Source organism: Armigeres subalbatus, chromosome 2 (assembly GCF_024139115.2).
Source record: "Armigeres subalbatus isolate Guangzhou_Male chromosome 2, GZ_Asu_2, whole genome shotgun sequence".
Taxonomy (NCBI): domain Eukaryota; kingdom Metazoa; phylum Arthropoda; class Insecta; order Diptera; family Culicidae; genus Armigeres; species Armigeres subalbatus.
The window spans coordinates 299,540,111-299,558,193 of record NC_085140.1 but is presented as its reverse complement, the minus strand read 5'-3'; the positions used below and the strand labels follow the sequence as shown (position 1 = coordinate 299,558,193).

Sequence of the window (18,083 nt, the reverse complement as noted above, 5' to 3'; positions counted from 1 at the left end):
TCCGCCATGAACGGCAACGGCTCATCTTCATTCAACGTCGAACGAAAGGAAAAGCTTACTCGAACATGTACGGCATCTATTGTTTGGTGATTTTCTTCACCACAATTATCGCCACCTATGGAGCACTGAGCGAAATCATGGAGCACGGGGCAACCTATAAGGAGGTTGGTTTATTCGTCATTGTGCTCTACTGCATGGGTCTGCTGTTCGTCATCTGCAACGAGGCCCATCACGCCTCCAGAAGGGTAAGCCACAGTCGGATTATCAATAATCTGATATGTACCTCCAACAACTCAATTAACGCCAATGAAATGTATCTTCATCGTCAATTCTCACAACCACGCATGTGATCTTTATGGAATCAACCAAGGTTGGACTGAACTTCCAAGAGCGGCTACTCAATGTGAACCTGACGGCCGTAGATAAGGCGACACAGAAGGAGGTGGAAATGTTTCTGGTGGCCATTGATAAAAATCCACCAACGATGAACCTGGACGGATATGCAAACATCAACCGCGGATTGCTTACATCGGTGAGTTGTTCGATTATTCATGACTAGGGGAAGAGGCCCCAAAACGCCCCCCCCGGGGCAAAACGACTTTCGGGTATTTACTTATATTTACCATGTTTGAGATAGCCTTAATAAAACTAGACGTGAAATTATGTAGGTTAGGCGAAAAAAGTGTCAAAATAATAGATAGGAATGTAGGAAAAACTGAAATTTTCCACATTTTGATGAAACATCTAACATTTCGGCGAGGCAAAACGCCCTAATGGAACTATCCTACAATGTACTCGTGTCTCCACGCACTGTCCATACCAGAATGCTGATGTGCCGACGCATGGTACGTTGTTCCCTAGGAGCTGCCTGCTAAAAGGCGTTTTGCCTCATGAGTTTTCCGGCAACGAAATATCACCACTTTTTTGAAATGTGAATATTATCAATATGATTGAGTTTTTTTTTAATTTTAAAATGGCATCAGCTAGCTATATTGTTTAACTATTACGTGAGGTAGAAACACCCATGAAAATCGTTATAGCTAAGGCATAAAAGCAGTCTATGCTTAGGTAGGGCATATTGCCCCTCCTTCCCCTACGGCAGTGGTGTGAACACCATTATTATTATTTATTTATTCAGACTAAGGCCGAAGTGGCCTGTGCGGTGTATAAGAGTCTTCTCCATTCGGCTCGGTTCATGGCTACACGTCGCCAACCACGCAGTCTACGGAGGGTCCGCAAGTCATCTTCCACCTGATCGATCCACCTTGCCCGCTGCGCACCTCGCCTTCTTGTGCCCGTCGGATCGTTGTCGAGAACCATTTTCACTGGATTACTGTCCGACATTCTGGCTACGTGCCCGGCCCACCGCAGTCTTCCGATTTTCGCGGTGTGAACGATGGATGGTTCTCCCAACAGCTGATGCAACTCGTGGTTCATTCGCCTCCTCCACGTACCGTCCGCCATCTGCACCCCACCATAGATGGTACGCAGCACTTTCCTTTCGAAAACTCCAAGTGCGCGTTGGTCCTCCACGAGCATCGTCCAGGTCTCGTGTCCGTAGAGGACTACCGGTCTAATGAGCGTTTTGTAGATTGTCAGTTTGGTACGGCGGCGAACTCTATTCGATCGGAGCGTCTTGCGGAGTCCAAAGTACGTACGATTTCCAGCCACTATGCGCCTCCGAATTTCTCTGCTGGTGTCATTTTCGGCAGTCACCAGTGAGCCCAAGTACACAAATTCTTCTACCACCTCGATTTCGTCACCACCGATGCAAACTCGCGGTGGGTGGCTCACATTGTCTTCTCTTGAACCTCTTCCTATCATGTACTTCGTCTTCGACGTGTTGATGACTAGTCCGATCCGCTTAGCTTACCTCTTCAGTCTGATGTAGGCTTCCTCCATCTTCTCAAAGTTACGTGCCATAATATCTATGTCGTCGGCGAAACCAAATAGCTGGACGGACTTATTGAAAATTGTACCACTCGTGTTAATCCCTGCTCTTCATATTACACCTTCCAAAGCGATGTTGAATAGCAAACACGAAAGACCATCACCTTGCCGTAACCCTCTGCGGGTTTCGAAGGGACTCGAGAATGCCCCTGAAACTCGAACTACGCACATCACCCGATCCATCGTCGCTTTGATCAACCGTGTCAGTTTATCCGGAAAACCGTGTTCGTGCATTAGCTGCCATAGCTGGTCTCGATCGATTGTATCATATGCGGCTTTGAAGTCGATGAATAGATGATGTGTGGGCACGTTGTATTCGCGGCATTTCTGCAGTACTTGGCGAATGGCAAACACCTGGTGTGAACACCAGGCAGAGTGAATTTGTTGCGGATCGTTTCTCTACGCATCAGCACGACGGGGTCCGCGTGTACGGGGAACGGATTTTGGTCATCGACCAAAAGAAGGTCAGCGTTGGAGACTACTGGAATGGCAGGAACGCAGTAAGCAAATGCCAAATAAGTCCAACGCTGATGTTCTTGGTTCTTAAAATTGTTCGATAGTCAAGATTAATTGGTTGACAAGATCAACTACGTCTATTGTGAAACCAAACATATACCAACCTAGCGTGTCCATGTTAGTTCCTAGAGCCCATGCAAATGCTTCTCCATTCAAATGGGTCCAACGCTGTAATATACGTCCACATAAGTACGTAGATTCTTGTGAATGCTTAACTATTCAAATAAAACAGATGTCCTTTTCATTTATTTAGTTTACATCTAAACAGATAACACTGAATCAACAATACACGGTTCGAGGCCACATCTCTCCATCCTCGGATACGCCCCACGCTCGCCAAGTCGTTTTGCACCTGGTCTGCCCATCTCGCTCGCTGCGCTCCACGCCGTCTCGTACCTGCCGGATCGGAAGCGAACACCATCTTTGCAGGGTTGCTGTCCGGCATTCTTGCAACATGTCCTGCCCATCGTACCCTTCCGACTTTAGCTATTTTGGATACTGGGTTCGCCGTAGAGTTGGGCGAGCTCGAGATTCATCCTTCGCTGTCACACACCGGTCTTATAAGCGTCTTGTACATGACACATTTGGTGCGGTGGCGAATCTTTTTCGACCGCAGTTTCTTCTGGAGCCCGTAGTAGGCCCGACTTCCACAGATGATGCGCCTTCATATTTCACGACTAACGTTGTTGTCAGCCGTTAGCAAGGATCCGAGGTAGACGAATTCCTCGACCACCTCGAAGGTATCCCCGTCTATCGTAACACTGCTTCCCAGGCGGGCCCTGTCGCGCTCGGTTCCGCCCACAAGCATGTACTTTGTCTCTGACGCATTCACCACCAATCCAACTTTTGTTGCTTCACGTTTCAGGCGGGTGTACAGTTCTGCCACCCTTGCAAATATTCGGCCGACAATGTCCATGTCATCCGCGAAGCAAATAAATTGACTGGATCTGTTAAAAATCGTACCCCGGCTGTTACACCCGGCTCTCCGCATGACACCTTCTAGCGCAATGTTGAACAACATGCACGAAACTCCATCACCTTGTCTTAGTCCCCGGCGCGATTCGAACGAACTGGAGTGTTCGCCCGAAATATACGCACAGTTTTGCACACCATCCACCGTTGCTTTGATCAGTCTGGTAAGCTTCTTAGGGAAGCTGTTCTCGTCCATACATTTCCATAGCTCTACGCGGTCTATACTGTCGTATGCCGCCTTGAAATCAACAAACAGATGGTGCGTTGGGACCTGGTATTCACGGCATTTTTGAAGGATTTGCCGTACAGTAAAGATCTGGTCCGTTGTCGAGTGGCCGTCAACGAAGCCGGCTTGATAACTTCCCACGAACTCGTTCACTAATGGTGACAGACGACGGAAGATGATCTGGAATATCACTTTGTAGGCGGCATTAAGGATGGTGATCGCTCGAATGTTCTCACACTTCAGATGTCCTTGGTTGTTCGGTTTATTCGGGAGTTAAGATCAATTGGTCTACCAGATCAACCATAACTATGGCACCAAACCAAAAGCATTCAAGCATGTCCATGTAAATCCCTAGAAATGTAACGAATGATTAACTATTCAAATAAGTCCATAGCAGATGTTCCATCGTCTCCAAATTATTCTGGAGTACGGGGCCATCCAGAAACCACGTGGTCATTTTTTTGAAGATTTTTAACCCCCCCCCCTCCCCCCATGTGGCTTATCGTGGTCATTTGGCAGAACCCCCCCCCCCTATGACCACGTGGTTTTTTTTTCAAGTACAAAAATTTAAAAAAAAAACCTTATGTAACTAAAACATGTGGTTAATCCGATCAATTTGGAAGATGGACAATTTCAATTGATTCAAAATTAACCTCAGCGAAGCATCTGAACTGAACTCCTACAACGAAAAGTTTACCAGAGAATCACAAAGTTAATATGTAATCTTAGAGATGCAAATAAAACCTCCTACTGTTGTTTCTTTTGAGTAGCATTCCTGTAGAAATTTCAGTATTGTTTTCAGAATCATCAATATTAGAAATAAATAATTATAAATTTTTTTTTTTTTAATTGTTCATTGCTAATATTGACTTATTCATGAAAATTTTGTATTTTTTCGTTGAACATTTTGATTTCTTTATGGAAAATTCTTATTTCATAATTGCAATTTTTGCTTTTACAAGTGCTAATTTATTATTGTGTGTATTCTTCTTCTTCTTCTTATTGGCATTACATCCCCCACTGGGACAGAGCCGCCTCGCAGCTTAGTGTTCATTAAGCACTTCCACAGTAATTAACTGCGAGGTTTCTAAGCCAAGTTACCATTTTTGCATTCGAATATCATGAGGCTTACGCGATGATAGTTTTATACTCAGGAAGGTTGAGCCAACTCGAATATTTCTTAGACCTGACCGGGAATCGAACCCAGCCACTATCAGCATGTTCTTGCTTTGTAGCCGCGCGTCTTACCGCACGGCTAAGTAGGGCCCTGTTGTGTGTATTATTGTTCTTTATTGGCAATTTTCTATTTTATTATGGAAAATTTCAAATTTTTTTCTACTAAAGAGATTTTCAATCCAGAGCTGGCTCATCTCTCAAAATTTCTAATTCTTCATTGAAATTTTATTTTGATGTCGACTCGTGGAAACCAATGATGCCATACTAAAAATATTTTCTCGGTCACTCTGATGGTTCTTTGGAATAATTTTCCAAGGAACTTCTATTCCACATCTCGAATATGCTTCAGTCAATGGTCCTTTCATAAGCGACTCATAGAGGAATGAATGTATTATAGACCAATTATTATTTTGGAGTTCGGGTACCTTGTCTCTTGGATCTCATGTTAATGCAAATTAGGATCATATGCTTATTTCATCGGATTGGGTATGCATATACCGATGATGAGAACTTTGCAAATGTCTTGATTGCTCTGGTAGATTCGTGGGCTGAACTTGAGAGCATTTTGAAGTACCTTGAGCATCTCGTATTCCTGAATATTAATCACTGGCTTAACGTTCAGGATGACCCATCTTATGTGACCACCCATCTGTTTAGAATGATTCAAACATTTAAACTTTATTTACACACTCTTAGAATCGAAATCTTCCCAAGGTTTCGGATATCTGAGTTTTCATGGTCAGTCAAATTTGAGCTTCCACATTTTTTCTGTAAAGCCAATATCTAGATGGCCTAGCTCTCTTTTGTGATTTTATAGGCAATCTAAAACGCTGGGCATATATGACCCATCATTCCTGAAAGGGTTGAGATTTGTTTTGGAATTCAATTTCAATCGTTATTATAACACTATTTTTAACCTAGATTGTTTTAGGAATTGGAGTGTTTTTCTGGAATACTGCCACTTTTTCATATCGCAGGAATCTCCTTAGTTCTAAGACCCTTTTATGAATTTAAAAGCATTTTATTTAGAATTTCATGTTGATTTTTAAATGCAAGCTTCTCTATGTCATAACCTTTTTCATGCGCACTACTAGAATTTTGTGCAATCAGAACATTTAGGTGCATTATTAATTTTTTCGATCAATTATGATAATTATTCAATATCATAAAAACTAGGCTTCTTAAGCCTAAATTATTGCCTACATTTATTGCTTGGATTAATTTTAAATTCCAAGATCTTCTTAATTTTCAAGAATAATTATTCTGGTGTTGCAAGAGAAACCCTTCGGAATATTGATAAGAAATTCTTCGGAGTCTCCCCGGAAAATCCTTAGAATTTCAACGACATTTTTTTGCCGAAATTCTGTGGAAGAGTTCCGAAAAATGTTCGGTAGAAATTTTGAAGAACTAGAAGAATCCGAAATGCATATTCACGATGAAAATTCCAATAAACATCAAATTCCGAAGAATTTCCAGTATAAAATAGAAAAAAAATCCAGCTTACTTTTTTACAGAATCTCTAAAGATTTTTTTAAAATTCTGGGCAACTTTAATGAATCTTCCAAGGAAATTTCCAATGGAATTTTTTTTTCGTTTTCCAAAAGAAATTCGTAGAAATTTTCAGCAGTTTTTTTTAATTTCCAAAAGAAATTATTCGGAATATGCCAAAATATTTCCGATGGAAATTCCTAAGATCCGAAAAAAGTTCATCTGAATCACCAATAATGAATTTCCCGAGGAAATTCCGATGTTTTTACAAGTGGAAATAACGAAAAAAAAAATGTACTTTTGTAGTACTTGTAAAGGTTGTACTTTTGAAGCATTTCCAGTAGGAATTCCTTAAAAATTAAATCAAAATTTTAAAGATTTTCTGATGTGAAAATTCCTTAAACCTTCTAAATCATTTCCTGTGCATGGTGCATGGTAAAGATTTAAAGCAATGTTTAGCTGAACCAACAAAAAAATCAAAATGACATCCCGAAGAAGAATGAATTTCCGATGAAATTTTGAAATGATTTCTGGTTCAAATTCAAAAAAATGAAGATTTATTCTTCGAAAATCCAAAGAATTTTTTGAAGATAATCATAGACTCTTCCGTGGAAATTCTAAATAATGCCTCGAATAAAAAAATACTTGGAAAATTTAAAAAAAAAAATCTGATAGAGCTCACAAAGAGCGTAAAAAAGTATTCCAAAAAATTTTCATTTCAAAATTCCAAAATTGAGAAAAAAAAATCAACGGAAATATCAAAGTGGCTCCATATTCCAACTAGGGGCAGCAGGGACTTTGTCCAAGGGCTTGACGATCCCTCCCCAGGCCATCTGCGAGTTGTGGCGCCTGCCTAGGATGTGGTGGGGTTTGACAGTGGGCCCTGTTAAACCTCTAAAAAAAGCTGCATGTATCCGCAAGTAGGCTCCGCCAAAGCGACCGTGTGCCGCTCAAAGCGCACAAGCCCAAGTCCTGGTGTTAGGTGGGACGCTAAACAGCCCTGACACGACGGCCCTCCGGCGAGACAGGAGGTTTGCGCAGGCCCAATAAGCCGCCTGGAAAACCAATAATTACGAACAATATAAGAGATAATGCGACTCGATATAATCGGCAAAGACCTAGGCGACGAATAAAGGATCACGATTGGAAGCTTGGAACATGGAACTGCAAGTCGCTAGGTTTCGCAGGTTGCGACAGGATGATCTACGATGAATTACATCCCCGCAACTTCGACGTCGTGGCGCTGCAGGAGATTTGCTGGACAGGACAGAAAGTGTGGAAAAGCGGGCATCGGGCGGCTACCTTCTACCAAAGCTGTGGCACCACCAACGAGCTGGGAACCGGCTTCATAGTGCTGGGAAAGATGCGCCAACGCGTGATTGGGTGGCAGCCAATCAACGCAAGGATGTGCAAGCTGAGGATTAAAGGCCGTTTCTTCAACTATAGCATCATCAACGTGCACTGCCCACACGAAGGGAGACCCGACGACGAGAAAGAAGCGTTCTTCGCACAGCTGGAGCAGACATACGATGGATGCCCACTGCGGGACGTCAAAATCGTCATCGGTGACATGAACGCGCAGGTAGGAAGGGAGGAAATGTATAGACCGGTTATCGGACCGGATAGTCTGCACACCGTATCGAATGACAACGGCCAACGATGCATAAACTTCGCAGCCTCCCGCGGAATGGTAGTCCGAAGCACCTTCTTTCCCCGCAAAAATATCCACAAGGCCACATGGAGATCACCTAACCAAGAAACGGAAAACCAAATCGACCACGTTCTAATCGACGGTAAATTCTTCTCCGACATCACAAACGTCCGCACTTACCGCAGTGCGAATATTGAATCCGACCACTACCTCGTTGCAGTTTGCCTGCGCTCAAAACTCTCGACGGTGTACAACACGCGTCGAAGTCGGACGCCGCGGCTTAATATTGGGCGGCTACAAGACGGTAGGCTAGCCCAAGAATACGCGCAGCAGCTGGAAGTGGCACTCCCAACGGAAGAGCAGCTAGGCGCAGCGTCTCTTGAAGATGGCTGGAGAGATATTCGATCCGCCATTGGTAGCACCGCAACCGCTGCACTTGGCACGGTGCCCCGGATCGGAGAAACGACTGGTATGACGGCGAATGTGAGCAGTTAGTAGAAGAGAAGAATGCAGCATGGGCGAGATTGCTGCAACACCGCACGAGGGCGAACGAGGCACGATATAAACAGGCGCGGAACAGACAAAACTCGATTTTCCGGAGGAAAAAGCGTCAGCAGGAAGATCGAGACCGTGAAGAGACGGAGCAACTGTACCGCACTAATAACACACGAAAGTTCTATGAGAAGTTGAACCGTTCACGTAAGGGCCACGTGCCACAGCCTGATATGTGCAAGGACATAAACGGGAACCTTCTTACGAACGAGCGTGAGGTGATCCAAAGGTGGCAGCAGCACTACGAAGAGCACCTGAATGGCGATGTGGCAGACGAAGATGGCGGTATGGTGATGGACCTAGGGGAACGCGCGCAGGACATAATTCTACCGGCCCCGGATCTCCAGGAAATCCAGGAGGAGATTGGCCGGCTGAAGAACAACAAAGCCCCTGGGGTTGACCAACTACCAGGAGAGCTATTTAAACACGGTGGTGAGGCACTGGCTAGAGCGCTGCACTGGGTCATTACCAAGATTTGGGAGGATGAGGTTCTGCCGCAGGAGTGGATGGAAGGTGTCGTGTCCATTTACAAAAAGGGCGATAAGCTGGATTGTAGCAACTACCGCGCAATCGCATTGCTGAACGCCGCCTACAAGGTACTCTCCCAAATTATATGCCGTCGACTAGCACCAATTGCAAGGGAGTTCGTGGGGCAGTACCAGGCGGGTTTTATGGGCGAACGCTCCACCACGGACCAGGTGTTCGCCATTCGCCAAGTACTGCAGAAGTGCCGCGAATACAACGTGCCCACACATCATCTATTCATCGACTTCAAAGCCGCATATGATTCAATCGATCGGGACCAGCTATGGCAGCTAATGCACGAAAACGGATTTCCGGATAAACTGACACGGTTGATCAAAGCGACGATGGATCGGGTGATGTGCGTAGTTCGAGTTTCAGGGCATTCTCGAGTCCCTTCGAAACCCGCAGAGGGTTACGGCAAGGTGATGGTCTTTCGTGTCTGCTATTCAACATCGCTTTGGAAGGGTAATACGAAGAGCGGGGATTAACACGAGTGGCACAATTTTCAATAAGTCCGTCCAGCTATTTGGCTTCGCCGACGACATAGATATTATGGCACGTAACTTTGAGAAGATGGAGGAAGCCTACATCAGACTGAAGAGGGAAGCCAAGCGGATCGGACTAGTCATCAACACGTCGAAGACGAAGTACATGATAGGAAGAGGTTCTAGAGAAGACAATGTGAGCCACCCACCGCGAATTGGCATCGGTGGTGACGAAATCGAGGTGGTAGAAGAATTTGTGTACTTGGGCTCACTGGTGACTGCCGAAAATGATACCAGCAGAGAAATTCGGAGGCGTATAGTGGCTGGAAATCGTGCATACTTTGGACTCCGCAAGACGCTTCGATCGAATAGAGTTCGCCGCCGTACCAAACTGACAATCTACAAAACGCTCATTAGACCGGTAGTCCTCTACGGACACGAGACCTGGACGATGCTCGTGGAGGACCAACGCGCACTTGGAGTTTTCGAAAGGAAAGTGCTGCGTACCATCTATGGTGGGGTGCAGATGGCGGACGGTACGTGGAGGAGGCGAATGAACCACGAGTTGCATCAGCTGTTGGGAGAACCATCCATCGTTCACACCGCGAAAATCGGACGACTGCGGTGGGCCGGGCACGTAGCCAGAATGTCGGACAATAACCCGGTGAAAATGGTTCTCGACAACGATCCGACGGGCACAAGAAGGCGAGGTGCGCAGCGGGCAAGGTGGATCGATCAGGTGGAAGATGACTTGCGGACCCTCCGTAGACTGCGTGGCTGGCGACGTGTTGCCATGGACCGAGCCGAATGGAGAAGACTCTTACATACTGCACAGGCCACTTCGGCCTTAGTCTGAATAAATAATAATAAATAATCCATATTCCAACTGGAAGTTGGTCTGCTTTTCAACTTAGTATATTATATTAGCATTTCCTCAGTTATAAATTGAAAGCTTTTATATGCCAGCCATTGCACGATTATATATCTTGTGTAGCAAGTACGATGGATACACTATACCTAGGGTGTCGAGAATGTTTCCCACCCGAAAACATCCTAGACAGGAACGAAAATCGAACTCGTCATCTCCGGATTGGCAATCCTACGCCTTTGCTCGCAAGGCTAACTGGAGACTGAACATTTTGAAGTGCACTCCTTAAAATGTTCGAAAAACTTATTTTGTAAATTAAGAAGAATTTCTGGTGAAGATTCGGAAGAACTTGTCGAAGAAATTCATTAGAATGTTTTTCCACCGAAAATTATATGTATTTCCCACGGGACTGTTATTAATTTTCAGACAGAATTCACTTGGATTTTTTTTCGGAGTTTTAAGGAAAATTTTTCGAATTAACACTGGAGATGTTTTGTTTTTTTTTTTATTACCAATTTGTAGCAACATATCTAAGCAAAATTTTTCAGAGAGAATTGTTCAAAAAAAATTCCGAATGCCAGCACTTTATCAGGATTGTATGAAGTAATGTCAAAGTTTTTACAGGAAATTTCTCTACTTGATTTTTCCTGAATATTCTCAAGAAATTCTTTTGAGTTTTTCTTCTTAAGATTTTTTCTTGGATTATTGTAAAAACATGAACATTTTTCAAAATTGTAGCTGCAGTCCGCTGATTAAAAAGTGTCGGCGTGATGCCAAAAACCATCTGCGGCGGATTTTTTTTTAAATATTTTTCCATTTTTCCTATCCATTTTTTTGTGGAAATTGAGACTGAATCGCAACCTTTTTTTTATTATTTCTTTATTAAAGAGGCTTGCAGTGAATCGCAACCTGTTTTGCCTTTCTCGTACAACAAAGTTGTACCGAAAGGCTATCATTTCACTCTGAAAACGAACTTTTTACAGGAACATCTGATAGTAAAGTTTCTTATACCATTCGACTCAGTTTGATGAATCGAGGTGATGTCTGTGTGTGTGTATGTATGTGTGTGTGTCTGTATGGTCACTTTTTAAACCTCAAAAACTCACACGATTTTCATGTACTTAAACTCAACTGATTTTATCGCAATAAGCTACATTCCGCAGAGCCACTCTTCTAATTTCATGCTATTTAATTTCATCAAGATTGATTAATGCGTTCGCAGCTGACATGGAAAATGGTTTAGGCAGTTTTCCATTTTTTTCCATATACAGGTTTACCTCGATTATATGGACCCTCGATTATATGGACTTCGATTATATGGACTTTTTACCTCGATTATATGGACATTTTTTTTTCGCTCAATTTTTGTTTTGATTTTTGGTGTTTTAAAAAGATGTTAAATATTGTAAGTCATATTTTACATTGATTCTATATTTATTATGGTACATTGGGGCAAATAAAGGCCCGTAAGGCATGTTGTGATGTTATATATGGAGATGCACTCTGAGTCATATGTTCGATTGACTTGTTTGATTTACCATTTTCGCGTTGGAAAATTTCATTGTAAATAATGATAAATATACAATTCTTTAATCTGCAATAGCCACGGCCACGTCCTTACAAATAGGTGGTGAAAAATAATGCGTGTTTTTGGTGATCTCTGCCATACGAAAACGTGAAGTGAATTGTCTGACTGACAGTATGCGGAGCAAGTGATAAGATGAGATTGTCATATTTAGCTGTTAGATCTTTGCTTCCATCCTTTTTCTGATTTTGGTGCATGGAATAAAGTATAGAAGGACGGATGACGCATCAAAATTTAGCAAACCGGACCCACTGAGACTGATTTTTTAGGTATATCCACGAAACTGGAAGAGTTTATTTCAATATGTGATACATAAAGTTACAAATGGTTTTCAAACCTGGAATTATTTCTTCTGGACGAACTTGATAATTATTTGAATGTAAAAACTGAACACTCTTCGAGCAGTCTTTATGTTTAAATAAATGTTGTCGAATATCCTGGTATTCACATTTGTTCAGCACAAGGCTTAAGGATTATACTGACGCTCAATGGTAGGAAAAGAAATTGAATATCTTTAGAATGTTCTTGTTAGCAGTTCTTAAATCAATTGCTGCTAAACCGTTCAGCAAAGCGTGATCCTGAAACGCTCATGCAAACTCGTTCATGCTGTGTAATGTGAGCGATGTGTTTTTCGTTAGTGTTGTACAAAATACAACAGCGCGCGGTGGTGAAATTTTGAATGCAATTTCAAGTTTTGTCCGGGATTATTATGAGGGTCCGCCACTGTGCGTCGTTTTGAATTTTGAAACCCGTTGCAAAATACAGCCCTGCTTTAATATACGAACATAGTCCAAAATAGCCATAACAATTTATCCTTTAATATTCCACTTAGCAGGTGCACTGTGCAATTGACATTTCCCGTCAACAATTTTTATCCGCTCAATCGATTCTTCAATACTTTTTGACGCCATACTTTTTGACGAATAGTGCCGGTTTCCAAGCTTGACCTAACATTCGCCCGATTTTGAATTAAAATAAGGCCAATTCCAATTCTTCAAACGTGCGGCACTTTTCCGATTTTTGTTTAGTCTAAAATACGAATTCTGTAAAAAAGTTGAACTTAAATAAGTCAAATAATTGACTGAGACAATAAAACGAGATACATTTTTTGGTGGGAAATGACGGGAAACGGGAAAAATTGGTTCTCTCTTGGTTAAATTCTTTTTAAGAATATCAATCAAACGCAACTTGTTGCAAGGAGATCTTTTAAAGATAAGTGTCAGAAAAGTGAGACTGTTTCTACGCGATTTTTGCATAAACAAATGCATTTTGGTCATATCTTCTGAGCCCATAGTCCAATCCGGCCAATTTTCATAAGGAGACAATAGGACAAAACTTTACATCGGTTTCAATTTGCTGCGATCAAATCAAAAGAGGACAAGTGTCAGTCCTTCTATATAAAGCCAGTTTTTGAATCTAACATATACCTTTCTCGATCACTCAGTGTTTGCTTTGTTGCTGAAACAGGAAGGCACTGTAGTTACAATTCGTGAATAAGTATAAGTGTGCTCACATTTAGCTGGGCGAAGTCTTCATTACTAATGTAATCTTAGAAACAAGCGGCTGGAAAAAAGGTTACCTTCTTCTAGAAAATCATAATCTACTGAGTTGTCATAAAATGAGACCAATCATGCGGATTAGACTGTAAGGCAATATATGGATATTTTCTTTCAACTTTTAAGACTTATTTCATCGTGTAACATAAATTTCGAGAAAAAAAATTTGCTTCGATTATATGGAAAATTCGATTACAGTAGCCGTTCGATAACTGCAAAATGTTTACTTTTCAGTTAACGAATGCCGTTCGATAACTGCAACGCATTCTAGACGTCAAACGGTTGTCAATCGACGTCAGATGCAATAAAAGTGCATCCAAATGTGCAGCGCAATGCAGCTGTCATTGAGTTTGACATCAGTTTGAAGTTTGGCGGTCCGATAACTGCAAAACTGTTACAACTATCGAATTGCAGTTAAAAAGCATTGCAGTTAAATGACTTGCAGTTATCGAACGTCTACTGTATATGGACTTTTTTGCATCGAAAAAGTCCATATAATCGAGGTATACCTGTAATCGGGACTACGAGCATTGAGCAGCTACCATGCTATAATATAAATTACGTTCGCCCGATGGGTTAGAAACCTCGCTACGACAATATCGATAACGCTAACGCAACGAGCAAAGCTTTTCAAAGCTTGCAATGTGGAACGTGTTGAACACGAAAACTAATCGACGAACAACGTACGCGCTTTTAAGTGTAGAGCCGACTCGATGATGTTTATTGCCATTATACTTTATCGAAGCATTCGTACCAACACAGTTGTAAGTTTCATCGTTGGCAACAGAAATTGCACTCGATAACGACACGATTAACTGCTGGTTCGTACGCTCGTGGCCATGGTGGTGTTTGCGTTTGTTTTGTGTCATACATTGGAAGGGGTAAAAGAGGGGTTTCATTGATGCTTCAACAATCAACATGCTGTTTGGTTTGGTAGTGTGCACCAAGATTTTTTTATGTATACAGGTTACCCGACTTGACTGTCAATATCCCCAACTCAGCCATCTTGGATTTTTGTATGGAATTTATGCTCGTTTGTTTACGTTTTGCACTGAAAATGTATGTTTCCCCCCCGCGCTGGTTATTCCCATCTACTGACGAAGTCGGATAACCTGTACATAAAAAAAATCTTGGTCCTGCTTTTGACGGAAATTGAGTAAAATTTCCGTGGGATAGAAAGAGAGAGCAATACAATTGTACTCAGTCACTGAGTAGGTGAAAGTTAGCGTGTGTGGTATGATGGGTGGTGTGGAGTTATGGTGAAGTTTGGGTGATTTCAAGGGCAAATTTGAATATAGTTTTTGTTTTATACATCTCCTTATTTCCATATTATATTATGTATGCGGTTTTGTTTGTCTTCTATTTATATTTAGGAATCGTTCAAAAATGGCATCGGGGCCTTGGCGAAGGGGGGTGGGGGTGTCGATCGTCATAACTTGATTGTAACATAATGTATTATGCTTATTTTACAGAAAAACGAAGTTACCACCTTCAGTATATCTTGAATTTTATCGAAAAATAAAAGGATTAATTTGGGATTTTTCGTTTATTTATGTATAGATATAGGAGCTTAGGCTTCTTCTTCTTCTTGGCATTACATCCACACTGGGACAGAGCCGCCTCGCAGCTTAGTGTTCATTAAGCACTTCCACAGTTATTAACTGCGAGGTTTCTACGCCAGGCTACCATTTTTTTGCATTCGTATATCATGAGGCTAACACAGGGCTGGTAGCGATAAATGCCGTTCAAAATAGTGACTTAGTGACCAACGATGACGAAAAAAGTGACCAAATAGTGACTTTCAGAAGCAGAAAAAGTGACCAAATAGTGACTTTTGTATGAAGTACTAACCAGGTAGTGAGCTGAGTTGCATTCGTATTGTTAATGTGTAACTCGTAGTAGATCGGAAACTAGGGATATCATGTTTTTTCAAATCCTTATTAGAATGCTATCAGAAATCAAGAGAAGACAAAAATTACAAAATCATGAGGATTACTACTGCTGGCCGTGTGCATCTTCATCGTAACTAGGGAGAGGATGGATCTTAGCAGGGGACAACGGACTTGGCGACACGATCATAAATACCGCAGAGTTGGATATTGAGGAAGGTATTCGTTGGGACATCCAGAGGCTAGCAATATGACCATGGTAAACCTTATTCCGTAACACACGGGAGCAGGTGACAAGTTACAACTTGTTACACTAAACCATGCTTATAATTTCAACAACGATTTTGAAGCAAGTTCTACAGCATTGTGGTAATAAAGATTAACATGAGCTCGAAGTTTTTCGTGAAACTGCAGTTTGTGTATGAAAAAGGCAGAATGATGTATAACAAATTTTGTGCTGTCTTTTAATATCGATCAAAAAATATTGTCTCGTCAAAATATATTTCCAAAAGTTTCACCATGTATAGATGATTCAGCTGCAAGACAGTATGAAAAAGTGATGTTTTGGATTGAGCTTTCGCTAATTTTTATGTAGTTAGACGTGTGAACATTAGTTTTGGCACGTTAAAAATTAACACGGTTTTTCGTTAAAAAAGAAATTAAATGATCTAATCAATTACTAAACAGAGAATTATTTGGAATCACAAAGCTTATGAATCTTTATAAGGAAAAATTGTTAAAAAAAAACTTAAAGAATCCGAAAAATATATAAAGCTCTTTTAGTGGAATGTATTCAACCGTCTAAGACGAATTAAGTACTCTCCATTTAATTCCACCAATTAATTTTCGATATCTTTGCAGATACGTATTTCGACCACAACTGTGTGGTCGTCTTCAGTATCTCGTACTTGACTCGATTTGCCTCGACTCGACGAGAATCCAAAATTATGATGACATTTTAAAAATAACATTTTTAATTGAAACAAATTGAAATACATATAGAGTCCATTTGCCATTTGCTTTTTTCGAGACCCTGATCTCGGTTTCATTAAAAACATTAACTCATATATAACATGAATTTTACCGAACCTAAGTTTCGAGTTTCATAAAATGTGATCCAAATTTGATGCAGAAATTGCTTTGGAAAACTCTGAAATTTTAGCGGAAGTTGATTTTTTGTGGAAAACCTTGTGAAAATTTCTAGGATTTTTTTCAGAAATTGTGCAGAAAATACTTCAATCCTTGTAAAATCTTTCTCCAGGAGTTCAAACGGAAATTCCAACAGAAATCCGATAACGAATGTCAGCACAAAAACTTCCGGAAATTCTTTCATACCATAAATCCAAGGCAGAATATTTTCCTGCTGTCTTTCAGGAATTTCCGCGGAAACTGCACGTCAATTACTATAAAAACTTCTCCGCGAATCCCTGAAAAAAAAATCTCCTTCAAATACAAGCGGATTTTTTCATGAATTCCGGTAGAAATCTTTTTGAGAATTCCTGTAGATATTGTTTGGTGAATTCCTAAGAAAAACCTTCCGAAAATTATTTCCCAAATTCAAGGCGGAATTTTTACGGAATTTACAGAAATTACAGTGAAAGTTCATCTAAGAGAAACAAAGTTAGGAAGTTTTTTATAACGAAGGTGGATTTTTCTCTAGATACAGGCAACTTACCCAACACAGGAAGTAGTGCGCTGGATTCGCCTAAAGATGCGCTAAACAACGCATCAATTAGTTTGACAGATAAAACTTCGGAAGAAAATTCGGTTCGGAAGTCACGATGTCCGAATTCTAATGTGGTGCTACGCCGACAATATCATGCTGTGTGGTTCGTCTTAGAGGGGTTAATCAATCAGAAACTAAGAAATATCTCGGAATTATGACAAAATTGACGTGACAAAAAAATTGATATTCAGAAACGATGAAAAATGACAACAAGTGAGGTTCTTACCCTTATAATGCTTGTTAAACGAGTGCTCAATGCATTCAATAATGGCTTGGAAATATCCAAAAAATTGGGTAAGCATAGACTTAAAATGTGGAGTCCTTTCTCAACGCCATTTTGCTATCGAAAACAAAACCCTACGCTCTAGGCAAGATGGACCACTTCTGGTCTAAGCCTGAAAGAAGCAGCAGACAAAAAAAAACCCTACGCTCCTTATTTATTAAATTTCCACCCAAAACTAAATCCGCGCGAAGCCTCAACCGTTATGTAAATCCGCATCAAATCCGCGAGAATAGCAAAAACCGCGAAAATCGCGAAATCCTCGTAGTCGTAACAATCCTGCGCTTTATATACGGCGTTGCCTAAACGTATGCCCAAGCTTCGCTGTGTGGTCTGTCTGTGTGTCTCTCGATCCCGAAGTCCATGGTTCGAACCCACTCTGCCTTTCATAAGACGGCTTTGGAGCAATTTTTCAAACTTTATATATTTTGCTAACAGATTTACATTTGATTTGGTTGATGATAATAGTAGGCACAAATGATTTTTGTTTTGAACTTTTTTTTAACAAACGGTGGTGCGAAAATAGTGACTTTAGTGACCATTTTCCGAAAAATAGTGACTTTAGTGACTTTTGGATGCAAATAGTGACTTTTTAGTGACTAGGCTCAAAATAGTGACCAAGTCACTAAAAAGTGACT

The 18,083-nt window shown here is 41.3% G+C and overlaps 1 protein-coding gene across 1 annotated transcript in view; it reads left to right on the top strand.

Moving 5' to 3' along the window:
- LOC134212479 (gustatory and odorant receptor 22) overlaps positions 1 to 18,083 on the top strand; it is a 33,665-nt gene that overhangs the window by 13,902 nt on the left and 1,680 nt on the right. Inside the window, exons 5-6 of the mRNA XM_062690384.1 lie at positions 49 to 245; positions 371 to 532. Of these exons, the coding sequence (XP_062546368.1) occupies positions 49 to 245; positions 371 to 532 (359 nt within the window). The remainder of the gene's footprint in view (positions 1 to 48; positions 246 to 370; positions 533 to 18,083) is intronic.